We start from the raw sequence: 12,240 nt of genomic DNA on the forward strand, positions 1-12,240 counted from the left end.
TGAGTGGGGATTAGAAACGGCCACTGGGCAACACACATGGTGGTGGTGGGGCAACAATGAGACTGGAAATGCCAGCAGAATTCAGGTCTTGCAAGGTATTAGGGGCAATGTGGGGTTCCAGCATTAAGGGCACTGAGAAGCCAATGGAGTATTTTACAAACAGAGGTCCACTGATGAGATCTGCTTTTTAAAAAGACCACCATGGCTTCTTTATTCGGAATGGATTAGAAAAGGGCAAGGGTGGAAGGAGCAGTTGGGGCCCGGGTTTGCTAGAGTGGCCCAGGCAGGAGATGATGACCGGCAAAGATGAGATGGCAACCAACGGGTGCAGTCAAGGGCCTTCTGGACGTAAAGGTGACTGACGAGCTAGACGGGGTGAGGCTGAAGGGGGCACACTTCCCGTCAGACTTCTGCCCTGAGTGCTCTTCACAGAGCTTCCAGAGATGTTCCAGGACCCGAGGGCCCTGTAAGGCCCCTCTCTACTTGGCTGAGTGATCCAGAAAAATATGGAAACTCCATTTATTATGGTTACTGTAGCCCTATTTGGCCCGAGGAACATGAGTATATCCAGATTAAAAACCTATCCTTAAGCTCACGTCAATTGAGAGAGGGCGAAGCATTAAGTTGGGAGAGGGCTGTTGGACAGGAGTCTATAGAACAGCAGAAAACGTTTTCCTCTCAAACATTTACTTTGATGGGCTAGAGTTGAAAATACAGATATATTTATATAAATTAAGCATGTGGCTGTCTTGTAGCTGGTAGGCTTATTATGGAACAAGTTCCCAAGTGTTTAACTACCCTTGGGATAGTTAAATGACTCTAAACTCTGAGTCTGGTTCCATTTGTACAAGCCATGGAAAACTTGCCTATATGGTTCAATGGACAGTGAGACATAACTTCTGCACTGTGCAGTTTTTATTAGATATGCAAATTTCATTCATTAGCCAAGATAATAAGACACACTAATTGCTACCTTCTATGCCAGCTAGAACCACCGGCTGTGATAAGCTGGGACTGTGCATCTGGTTCTCGAGGTTTCTAGTCCTTTAGGGTACTTTCCAGGTGGACATGGCATCTATGTTCTCATAATTTTTTTGTTCCCCAAGAGTGACTATCCAAGAGCTGGCTGCCTGGCCTCATGTATCCCTCTCCCCATGAAGCACATGCCTTGTACACAGTAGATGCTTAAGGCTTGCAGAGTATAGGAGTAGCCCTTTGGATATCAACTGGGTTGTCCAAGTAAATAGTCATCTTTGGTCCAAACCCACTCACCTCGTCCTGTCCAGTGGCTTGTAGGAAATGGCAGTAATCATCTTGAATTGAAAGAAATCTGGCTTTCTCCATCCCTTCAGCATCCTTGAGATTAGCCATGCTATCCTGAAAATACTGCTCAGCCACATCTGAAGAAAAGCATCACAACAACAATTTTGAAAACTACTCACAGATTTGAAATGAAAACAGAATAACTATGCATTTAGTGATGGTGAAAATAATAAGTAACTGGACAAGATAACCCAGTTAAGGAAACTGTCTTTTCCCATTAATCTGACTGTTTTATTAGACAAGGTCTAGTTCTCAGAAAGATACCGCAATTTATTTTCATTGGTTTTCATACATCTTGGCCCTCCCAGTGATATAGTAAGCAGAGTTAATGCAAACAGGGAAACTATCCCCTAGACCTGACACATCATTAAGTTTTCAGGTTGATTAACCATTAATTCTTCATAAAGTTCTAGTTACTCCTCACTCAGGTTAGAACTCCAAAGATCCACTGACTTTAGTGGATGTTGTAATCTTGGAATGTAGTTTAATAACACTACAATCCTGGAAAATATGGCTGACATGCTGCTGAAGGAAAAACCCCAACCATTCCGAGCACTTAAACATATTGGTTATACTGTAACACAAATATTTTCAAATAGTTGCCAATCTTGAAAACAAAAAATGAAAAGGAAAATCTCAGACATGAAAGATGAAGAGGAAAGTGAAAGGCGGAGCAGGGAGGGGGCTGAAGCTGACTGGCCCGCGGGGGGCAGGAAAAGGCCCAGTGTGCTCCAAGATGCCTAGGGTCTCATGAGCCTGAGCAGGGCCGGCTATTGAGGCCTGAGGCCTGTGTGTGGTAAGTAGACAAAATGAGGCTCCCTGCAAAAATTCAGTGTTACAGGCAGATTTCTAATGACCCCAGTGACCATCCTTGATTATGACCTCCTCACTGATTATGGGTGGGACTTATAGATAGGCTGAGATATTACTCCGTCATAAGGGATGTTATATAGCACACTAGACTGTAAGAAAGTGAGATTACTCCTTGGGCCTAATCTAATGTCACCAGAGCTTTAAAAGCAGAGTTTTGTTTAGTTGGTGGCAGAGAAGGAAGGCAGAGAGATTCAAAACATGAGAGGGATTTGAAAAGGAGTTTCTCCAATCCTGAGATGGAAGGGACCACGGTACCAGGACTCAAAAGTGGCCCATAGGAGCTGAAAGAGGTCAACAGTCAGCAAGAATACAGGGACTTCAGTCCTACAACATAAAGAACTGAACCCTGCTAATAACAGGGTTGAGCTTAGAAAAGGACCCCATGCTCCAGATGAGAATGTAGCCGGCTGATAACTTGATTTTAGCCTCAGCAGAGAAGCCACTCTTACCATGCTAGACTTCTGACTGAATTGTAAGCTTAAACTAGGTGTATAAACAACTATAATTTGCTATGCAGCAAAAGAAAACCAGTATAGCCAGGAATTCCTAAAACCAGCAGTTGCACTGGTCCAAAGAGAAGCCTCAAGGCTGTCCCTCCAGAGGCCATGGCTTGAAAAAGCATCTGAAAGAAACTGGGAGACTGTACGTGGAGCATGCACATGTGTGAGGGCAGAATTTGCACCTTCTACTTTATTTGGAAATTCCTTTTTTTTCCCCCAATTGTTTCCCTTCCTTCCTTCTGCACTACATGGCTTGTGGGATCTTAGTTCCTCAACCAGGAACTGAACCCAGGCCTATGGCAGTGAAATCATGGAATCCTAACCACTGGACCACCACGGAATTCTCTTGGTTTGGAAATTCTGAACCAATAAACTGAAGTAGAGAACTAAGGCCTTAATCTCCAAAATATACAAACAGATAATACAGATCAACAACAACAACAAAACAACCCAATAGAAAAATGGGCAGAAGAACTTAATAAACATTTCTCCAAAGAAGACACACAGATGGCTAGTAGGCAAATGAAAAGATACTCAACATCACTAATTATCAGAAAAATGCAAATCAAACTACAGTGAAGTACCACTTCATACCAGTCAGAATGGCGATCAATAAAAAGTCTAAATACAGCAAATGCTGGAAAAAGTGTGGAGAAAAGGGAGCCCTCCTACACTCTTGGTGGTAATGTAAGTCGGTGCAGCCACTATGGAGAAGCAGGTTCCTTAAAAAACTAAAAACAGAATTACCATATGATCCAGCAATCCCACTCCTGGGCATATACCTGGACAAAACTGTAATTCAAAGAGATACAAGCCCCTCATGTTCATCGCAGCTTTATTCACAATATCCAAAACATGGAAACAACCGAAATGTCCATTCACAGATGAATGGATAAAGAAGGTACAGTACGTGTATACAATGGAATACTGCTGCTGCTGCTAAGTCGCTTCAGTCGTGTCCGACTCTGTGAGACCCCATAGATGGCAGCCCACCAGGCTCCGCCGTCCCTAGGATTCTCCAGGCAAGAATACTGGAGTGGGTTGCCATTTCCTTCTCCAGTGCATGAAAGGGAAATGTGAAAGTGAAGTCGCTCAGTCGTGTCCGACTCTTAGCGACCCCATGGACGGTAGCCTACCAGGCTCCTCCATCCATGGGATTTTCCAGGCAAGAGTACTGGAGCGGGGTGCCATTGCCTTCTCCCAATGGAATACTAATCGGCCATAAAAAAAAGAATGGAATAATGCCATTTGCAGCAACATGGATACAACTAGAGATCATTACTAAGTGAAGTCAGAAAGACAAACACCATATGATAGCACTTATACGTGTAATCTGAAATACGACACAAATGAACCTACCTATGTATTGGAAACAGAGTCACAGATCTAGAGGACAGACTTGTGGTGGCCTGGGTGGGGCCAGTGGAGGGAAGGACTGGTAGTCTGGGATTAGCAGATGTAAACTGTTATATATGGAATGGGGAAGCAACAAGGGCCTGCTGTATAGCCCAGAGCTTATCACAGGATATATTCGATGTCCTTGATGATATTGTGATATGGTTTATCACAGGATATTTTCAATACCCTGTGATAAACCATAACAGAAAAGAATATTTAAAAAAGAAACTCTGTAAAGTAGAATCTAGTCTGAAAGTAGAAAAATTATAGGACTCCAGCACAGGGGTCACAAACTTATTCTATAAAGGACCAGATGGTAACTATTTTAGGCTTTGGGGACCAAAGACTTGTAGCACAAGAGTAGCCAGAGATGATATGTGAAAAAAGGAGCCTGGCTGTGTGCCAAGAAAATTGTTTAGAAAAATGGGCGGGGAGCTTGATTTGGCCCCTGGGCTGCAGTTTGCTGACTCCTGCTCCAGCAGAGGAAAATGTGAGTGTCCCTGAGGAACACGGCACCATTCCCCCGCCACCACCACAACCGAAGTGCCTGCTGAAGACAACCTTACGGTGACGCATGACGAGCACGCAGTTTGCTGAGGCAGATTATGACCCATACATACAAGGTCTACTTGACATTTCCATTTGGAAATGTAGTGTGGACTGTGTAGCACAAATACACATGAGCAAAAAGGTAAAATGTCAGCTCTAGCTTCTTCAGACTTCCTCTGTATTTGATTATTTTCCCTTTATCACCTCTAATTTTGTTTCTGTGCTTTCTCCCCATTTTCTTGATTAGACAGGACAAGAAAGAAGAAAAAAAGAAAGTGAAGTCACTCAGTCATGTTGGACTCTTAGCGGCCCCATGGACTGTAGCCTACCAGGCTCCTCTGTCCATGGGATTTTCCAGGCAAGAGTACTGGAGTGGGTAGCCTTTCCCTTCTCCAGGGGATCTTCCAAACCCAGGAATCAAACGCAGGTCTCCCGCATTGCAGGCAGACACTTTACCATTTGAGCCACCAGAGAAGCCCTTAGACAGGACAGCGTATTGTCTATTTTAATATTTTTCCAGAGAGTGGGCCCATGGATTAACTTTTCTCATATTCTGATGTGAACGGCAGTACTTCCAAAGAGGAATGCACTGCTCTAGAATTCACGGAGGCGGATGGATGGGGCTAGCCTGGGCAGGATGTGCTTGTCCCAGGAGGCGGAGAAGCAAGTGGAAAGGAGGAAAGGCCCCAGAGGTCAGATGCTGCCTGCCCTCAGGCCCAACTCTGCTGCGTCTGGCTGTGCACCTCCCAGGCTTGGCCTCAGGCTTCTCACCTCAAAGAGGAACTTTTATGCTAGCGCCTCTGTTATAGGGTTGCTGTAAGGAGTAAATGGGTTAATGCACACAGATAACTGATGACATGCCTGACACCTAGCCAGTGCTCAAGAAATGTTGAAAATTTTAGTTTTAGGGACAGTTTGTGGCTATGGGCCTCCCTCATCCATGCTAGGCTAACCAGCGGGGAGACTGGGAGCAGAGAGGAACATGGAGAGGACAGAACACTGCCATGAAAACAGACAGAGTGGTCCAAAGGCCTGAAGAGTGCACATAAATGGCTCCATACACCTCGAGAACTGGAGAACAGCTCTGAAATTCACAATGAGAAGTGTAGGTTTCTGGAAATGATTCAAGTACATCCCAAGTGATCTGTTGTGGAAAGGAGAGAAGCAAACACTTGGGAGATGTGTCTATCGAATCTAGGCAACCTAAAGAAAACTTAGGTCTGAAAACAAGTAAGCTTCATTTATCTGCAAGATTTTCTCTGCTGAAGGTCTATGCGGTTGTCAGATAGAAGTATTGGTCGTCAGACAGAGAATTGGGCTGGGAGGTGCTGCCTTTCAGGGAGGTCAGCTGGCCCCAGGCTTTGAAACTAGACAGAAGTCTACTGAGCTGAGGTCCCTGCTCCATTCTTTCACTGGGGTGGGGGTCTGTCCACTGCCAAACCAGCAGATGGACTTCTAAAGTAGTACTCAAATTTTTTTTCTTGGTAGAAGAAAATTTGACTACTGTATATGAAAAATGTTATATCACTTTAGTCTTTGTTGACTCATGGGAGAATATATTACAGATTAAATGTTCGAACTAAGTATCTATTTTGGTTACTTTGATAATCTGAAGACAGCAAATGTGGAGATGATGTGGTGTTTATATTGTTGATTCTAAAAGATTACAGAGGTGTATGTTCCATGTCTAAAAATTAACAAGTCTACTCAAGAATGGAGTACTGTTGATATTTTAGTTTCTGTTTAACTGGAAATTAACCAGAGACTGTAACTGAGCCATTCTTGAAGAGGAGAGGTTTTTCTGAGTCTCAGCCTTGTTCCCCGGAGATGAACCCTCACTCTAAAGATGAGCAGATGTGAAGGGCATGGGAAGGAGGCAGGACCGCATGGGTAAGAACTGAGTTTCTGACCCAGGCTTTTGCAGAAGCAGTGCCAGGTTCAGAAAAAGGAATAGGTCAAAAAGGATGGGGAGTGTTCCCCTCCCTTCCTGGGTAAGGAGCTGGTCTTCCAGACACAGGTGGACATAACTGCGCCTTCTCGCTTTCCAGCCCCTCATAAAGTCCTGTCCCGGGCAATCACATGCTGACCCGTCTCCCCCTCAGAAAACCATCCCATCTGGGCTGGTCCCAGACTTGAGCGGCGCCTGTCCCTTCCCTCGTGTAGCTGACCTCACAAGGCTCTGGGAGAAAGGAAGTCGACTGGCGTAAGTCATACTGGTGCGTAAACAGCTCACAGGCTCTAACTCAGGGAGGCCCAGTCACATTTTCCAAAGAGAACGCTTGTTAGCACCTTTGGATCTCTGGAAGAGGGACTGGAAGCAAGGGAGGAAGGAAGGGGTTGGGGGGAAGGAAGGAATTTATTACTCAAACCGAGGCCACAGTAGCTACTGAAGTGGAAGAAAGCCGGGCTTTGCGGTGAGACGGGCCCTGTCTGAGAATCTGCCCTCGGGTGTCAGCTCCTAAAATTGCTGCTTCTCTTTCTCCTTTTCAGAGTCCTCGGCTCCTCAACAGGTCCGTGTTGCTCCTAATTCTGTTCCTGGGAGCCTCTAGTCAGCAGCGGCAGGGCCAGGGAGTGGGCTCTCTGACACCTGTTGTCACGTACAAGTTGACCACAAGTCGGGCATCCTGTCAGGACGCTGCATGTGAGAAGAGCCGAGGACTCGGCAACAGTGGAAAGTCCAGGCCACACACTGTGGGCGCCTTCCCTGTCTGTAAATTTGAAACTACTTTTATTTTTACCTGGGATATAGGAGAGTTCCGTTACTGCAAAACCCTGACTTATTTTCCCCCATCCCCCAAACTAGCGTTCTAAACCATGAACCCCATGATTAGTCTCTGAGGGGAGAGAAAATTTGCCCTACTACCCCTAAGGACCGACTCCCTGAGAGGCAGAGCTGGTTCTCCCAGGAGTGGGCATCCCCTCAGAGGTCCTTCTAGAGCAAGTGACAGTGGCATTGCCAGAGGGACAGGAGGGCACAGCCCCTGGGGTGGGATGCCACTTCTTGGCACAGGCCTTGTGCCTGATGCTGGGTGTGGGTTCACAAGGAGCTAACAGTTTCAGCAATCATACACATGGCCATTGCTAAGCTTAAAAAGCTTTTCTAGAATCCGCGGCAACCTGATGCTAGGTGGCCTCAGCAAGGGATGAGGTCACTTTCTAAAGCATAGGGCCATGACTTAGCTTATAAATCTGAGCCCCAGTGGCACAGGTGTTCCAAGGCCACGAACGTCTCCCATTTTCAGCCCGCAGGATGTTGGGGCTGTGTGCAAGTTAGGGTGAGGGGGAAGTGTGGCCCAGTGGGCAGGCTGGTTTAGTGTCTCCCAGAGGCACCTTCAGACTCTGTTCCATCTGTGTGTTCATACAGAGATGAAAAAAAACAGGGCTCCATTCAAAGAGCAGGAGGAAAGTGGGGTTATGATTTGGCACCCTAGAGGTCAGAAGGTTTTTAATTAAAATAAATTCTGGTAGCCCTGGGCTCATTTTCTAGAGGCTGTTCAAAGGCAAGAGTTGGAACAGTAAGGACAGCTTTCATTATGAGAGAGGCCTGGGTGTATAATGTGACAATTATCCTTTGTAATAGTCTTGGGAAATTGTACTCTGCACCAACTACAAAAGCTTTAAGGACTCCAGGGAATTTGAAAATGGAAAATCTCAAATCTTAGCCTGCTATTAGCCCAGAGGAGTGCCAACACCCAGCAGACAAACAGATTGAACCCATTTAGACCCTGCTGGGAGCTGCTGGGGGCCCTGTGCAGGCAGCTGCCCTGAGACCACCCACCAGCCTCGGGGTGGGGGCACAGGGTTTTCTGAGGACAGACGAAGCCCAAGACAGGCTTTCTCCACACCGAAAGATCACCTTCAAGAGGGACATCGTCCCCGGGCGTCTGGGAGACGCCTCAGACCTGCTGGTGCTGAGCCACGCGGCCCCTGGAAGTCCATGGCCATCTTGGGGGACAGGTTTGCACCAGCAGAGTGAGGTGACCAAGATGGAGGCAGGCTGGTCTGCACAGCTCCTGGGGCCCACAGGTCCTGGCAGGGCTGTCACCATGGGGACTGCCGGCCTCGATGTCCTCACCACCAGAAGTGGGCCAGGACCGTCCTCCTCCAACACCGCTTAGGGCCACCCAGGTGTCCAGCAGCCTCAGGCCTGCTGCCCAAGTGGCTTGTCTTGGTGAAGTATATGTGATTTCCATAAGCTGCCCTGATCATATGTTTTGAAGTCAAGTCAGAGTATTAATAACTTAAGCTTTCCCAAGAAGTTCTGGACATAACTCATTAGCTAGCACTAAGTGAAACACGAGCGCCTCACAGAAGTGGTCATCAGAGAGTGTTTCATCCTCCCGAGGAGAGGGGTAAAGCCGCGGGCTTCCTTCTCAGGCACACAGAGGAAATGTTGTTTGCGAGAAAGCTCGATGAGGTTTCAGTTCTGCCACAGGTTGTACCTCGGTGAAGAGACCAACAGCACAGACTCAGGGTGAAAAAGGCCATCCCTTCTACTTCTCTGCCGGCCTCAAGGGCTGCCACCCCTGCAGCCTGCACTTGCCCCACCTTTGGGGCTCTGGGGCTCCCCGGACCTCTGAGGACAGAGCACCCGCAGAGCCACGCTCTGTCTGACCTGGAGGGTGGTCAGGTGGGCAGCGCATGGCCTCTGTCTAGGCCCAGTCCTCTAGATGGGCTGTGCTCTAAGATGCCTTCCAGAGGTTTCTGAGAGGGGGTCCTGCTAGCCCCTCTTCTTCTCCGGCCTCACCCACTGCTCTCTCTGCCCCTTCCCTTCCCCATCCGGCCTGTGGGGTGCTGAGCAGGCTGGAGCTGACACCTGCTTGGGGTGCTCGGGTGCCAGGCTCAGAGAGGCTGGGCATTTTGTACTGAGAAATGGGCCCTGGGTAGGAGCTGAGGAAGGGTCTCTGAGGGCACACAGGGCTTGGCAGGGGGGAAGACTGAGGAGGAAGGGAGAGTTGAGGGGGTGGCCAGCAGCGGGTCGGGGGCCTTGGGTTGGAGGTGGGAGATGGAGGCAGCAGGGCCCGCCAAGCATGGCCACAGGCAGGGGAAGGCCGCTGGCCGTGGCTGCTCCGGGGCGGCCGCGTTACCAGCTGGGAGCCTGCTGGAGCTGGGTGTGTGTGTGCCAGAGACGGCCTGACTCCCAGCCTCTCTGAGACACACGGAGCTCAAGGAGCACCGGTAACCCAGGGAGTAGGGAGTGGGCCTCAGGTGGGGCAGGGCCTGGCACGGGCAACGCTGAGCGGCAGGCCACAGGAGGATGAGTTGAGCAAAGGGGTGACCGTGGAAGGTAAAAGTCAGGGGACTTCACGGAGAGGCAGAGCCCACCTTTAGATACCCATGTATTTCCTGACTACTGTGTAAGACGAGGGGGGACGTCAGGATGAGAGAGGGCTGGGGAGACACGCCCGTGAGTCTGTCCACAGAGCCGAGAACTGGGGGTCCCACCCCCTCCCCAAGGTGGGCAGGGGCGTAGCCCGTCTTTTCCTGTTGTTTCTGAAACCGACAGAGCTCCCAGGCCCAGGCCCCACATGGGGCCTCTTCCAAACAAGGCCACCCGAGCTCAGCGGGCTCTGCCTCTCAAAGGTTTACACTAAAATGTACTTGGCTTCAGCCCATTTCATTTTAATATCCTTTAGGAGAAGAGTTATAAACACAAGGCCAATGTCCTGACGCTCAGCAGGGCTGGGAGAACTGTTCATACCAAGTTTGTCTATGGCTGCTCTGGGAAGCTGGCCAGGCTCAGGTTAGTGACATTTTGCTAGCCTGAATTGGGAGCCCTTATGCAATGACAATCCTTCGTGACTTCTAGGGCAGTTTTGTCTGCATAAGGAATGCAGGAAGGCACAGAGCAAAGGGATTCGTTTGAGTGTGGAGCCAGAAACACACTGGCTTCTTGGCCAGTGACGTTTCATTTCTTGGAGGGCAATGCCTTCAATGGGCATTCAGCAAGCAGCTATGGAGAATCCCCAAATGAGACATTTCCCCCCATTGACGATTCTTTTAAAAACAAACAAACAAACTGTACTCAGCACAGACAAGTTTACACATAGGACAGTAGAGCTGAGCTCCTCGGTGCTCAGTGGAAGGTATGGATTTGCTCCCAGGGGGTCCGACTGGGACTTCCAAACCACAAGTGACCAAAGTCCAGGCCAGAGAGGCCTGCCTGGGTGAGAGCTGGGTGGGGAGGCCGGGCCCTCGCTTAGCTGTCAGAGATCACTTCCAAATTCTCTCCTTTCCTTTCCCCTTGCTGGAGGTAGCAGAGGCCTGGAGAGCCTCAGCCCTGGGTGGGTTCCTCATCACTGTGTCGGCTGTGTGTTAGGGGACAGCAGAGAAATGAAACCCAGGTGCCCTGAAAGGCGGTGGGGAGGCACCTACCCACTGCCGCTGCGGCTCCTGCTGGAAGGGGGGACCCACTCACTCCTGCTTTTTGGGGGGATGCCGAGTCCATATGTGTTAACACGGTCGCCCCCTTGGGGCCCAGGCCGAGCTTAGGCACTCGTGGGTAAGACTGGGACCAACGATCTGAGCAGCAGCCAGCTAGGTCATTGTCCAGTCTCCCCCCCAAGTTCTCCATCAAGGAAACACAGGTTCCCATGGCAGCAGACTCAAGCCTGTTAACACAGTAGGAATGAGCTTGAGTCTCTCTGCTTTGGCTCTTCTGATGCACCCATTTCGGGTTGAGGTCTGAGGCCTTGGGGGTGAGGGCTGGGCTTCTCTCTGCCCCCGCTCCAGGGCTTCCTGCTGCTGCTGCACAGCATCTGTTGAGCCGACAGCATCTCTGCCCGGCCTCCTCCTTGCTTTCAGGTGGACTCTTCCTGCCAGTGTCAAGTCATAGACATTTCGAGTGTCCTCTGATCAGTGGAAGCCGAGTCTGACAAGGGAGCCTCCTCAGGCGGACTGGGGCTTTGTCCTTCTTGGGTAAAGTGGTGAGTAGAGAGAGTATGGACAGGGCTGGCGGTGTGGAAAGCTGGCTGGGTAATCTCCTTTGTGAAATGGGGGGTTGTGTCCCGCCTTCAAGGCTTGTTAGGATGAAACGGGCATGTTGGTGAGAGCGCCAGCACCTGCAATCGACGGCGCTTGCTACTGCTGCTGTCATTGTTGTTAATATGATGCTGCTGAGATTCCTGCTGGCTCCAGGCTCCTGGGGTCTCCGTGGGTCAGTGTTTCAAGCAGCCATTCCTCCAGGCCTCAGGCAGAAGTGACCCCCTTCCTAACCTGCAAAGCCAGTTGCAACTGTCCAACTCCCTGCTCCCGGGCAAGTCTGCGTCTCTCCTTCCCTACTCACCCTCCTCCAACATCTCAGACACTGACAGGCAAGTCGGCTTCCTGGTGCGGGTCACCACGTGGTCTGAGCCGCCCTGAGACACAGGGCAGAAGCGGGGCTGAGGCCAGTGTGGGCTCCTGGGCGGGCCTCCTTGGGCTGCCCTGCTCTTCTCACGTCCGCTCCCCCCAGAGCCACCCAGTCTTTGGCAGGTGTGAGTGGGGGAGGGGGACGGAGGGAAAAGGCATGTGCAGTGCCAGTCCTTGCTATACGGCAGGGGGGTCAAGAGGCTGGGTTCAAGTCTACATCCCCCAGCTATGGCTCTTGGGAAATTAC

The 12,240-nt window shown here is 49.7% G+C and overlaps 1 protein-coding gene across 48 annotated transcripts in view; it reads right to left on the reverse strand.

The window, feature by feature from the left end:
• The window catches only part of TTC23 (tetratricopeptide repeat domain 23), a 140,294-nt gene that overhangs the window by 19,832 nt on the left and 108,222 nt on the right, over positions 1–12,240 (reverse strand). For 45 of the 48 annotated variants that reach the window (XM_081551275.1, XM_081551259.1, XM_081551253.1 and 42 more), the window contains one exon: positions 1,273–1,400. In XM_081551275.1, the coding sequence (XP_081407401.1) occupies positions 1,273–1,400 (128 nt within the window). Of the gene's footprint in view, positions 1–1,272; positions 1,401–10,663; positions 11,859–12,240 lie in introns of those variants that run through there. The other 3 variants (XM_081551290.1, XM_081551291.1, XM_081551289.1) reach the window with 1 other exon arrangement.

This window comes from Giraffa tippelskirchi, chromosome 12 (genome assembly GCF_054371585.1).
Source record: "Giraffa tippelskirchi isolate mGirTip1 chromosome 12, T2T-mGirTip1v1.2.pri, whole genome shotgun sequence".
NCBI lineage: Eukaryota > Metazoa > Chordata > Mammalia > Artiodactyla > Giraffidae > Giraffa > Giraffa tippelskirchi.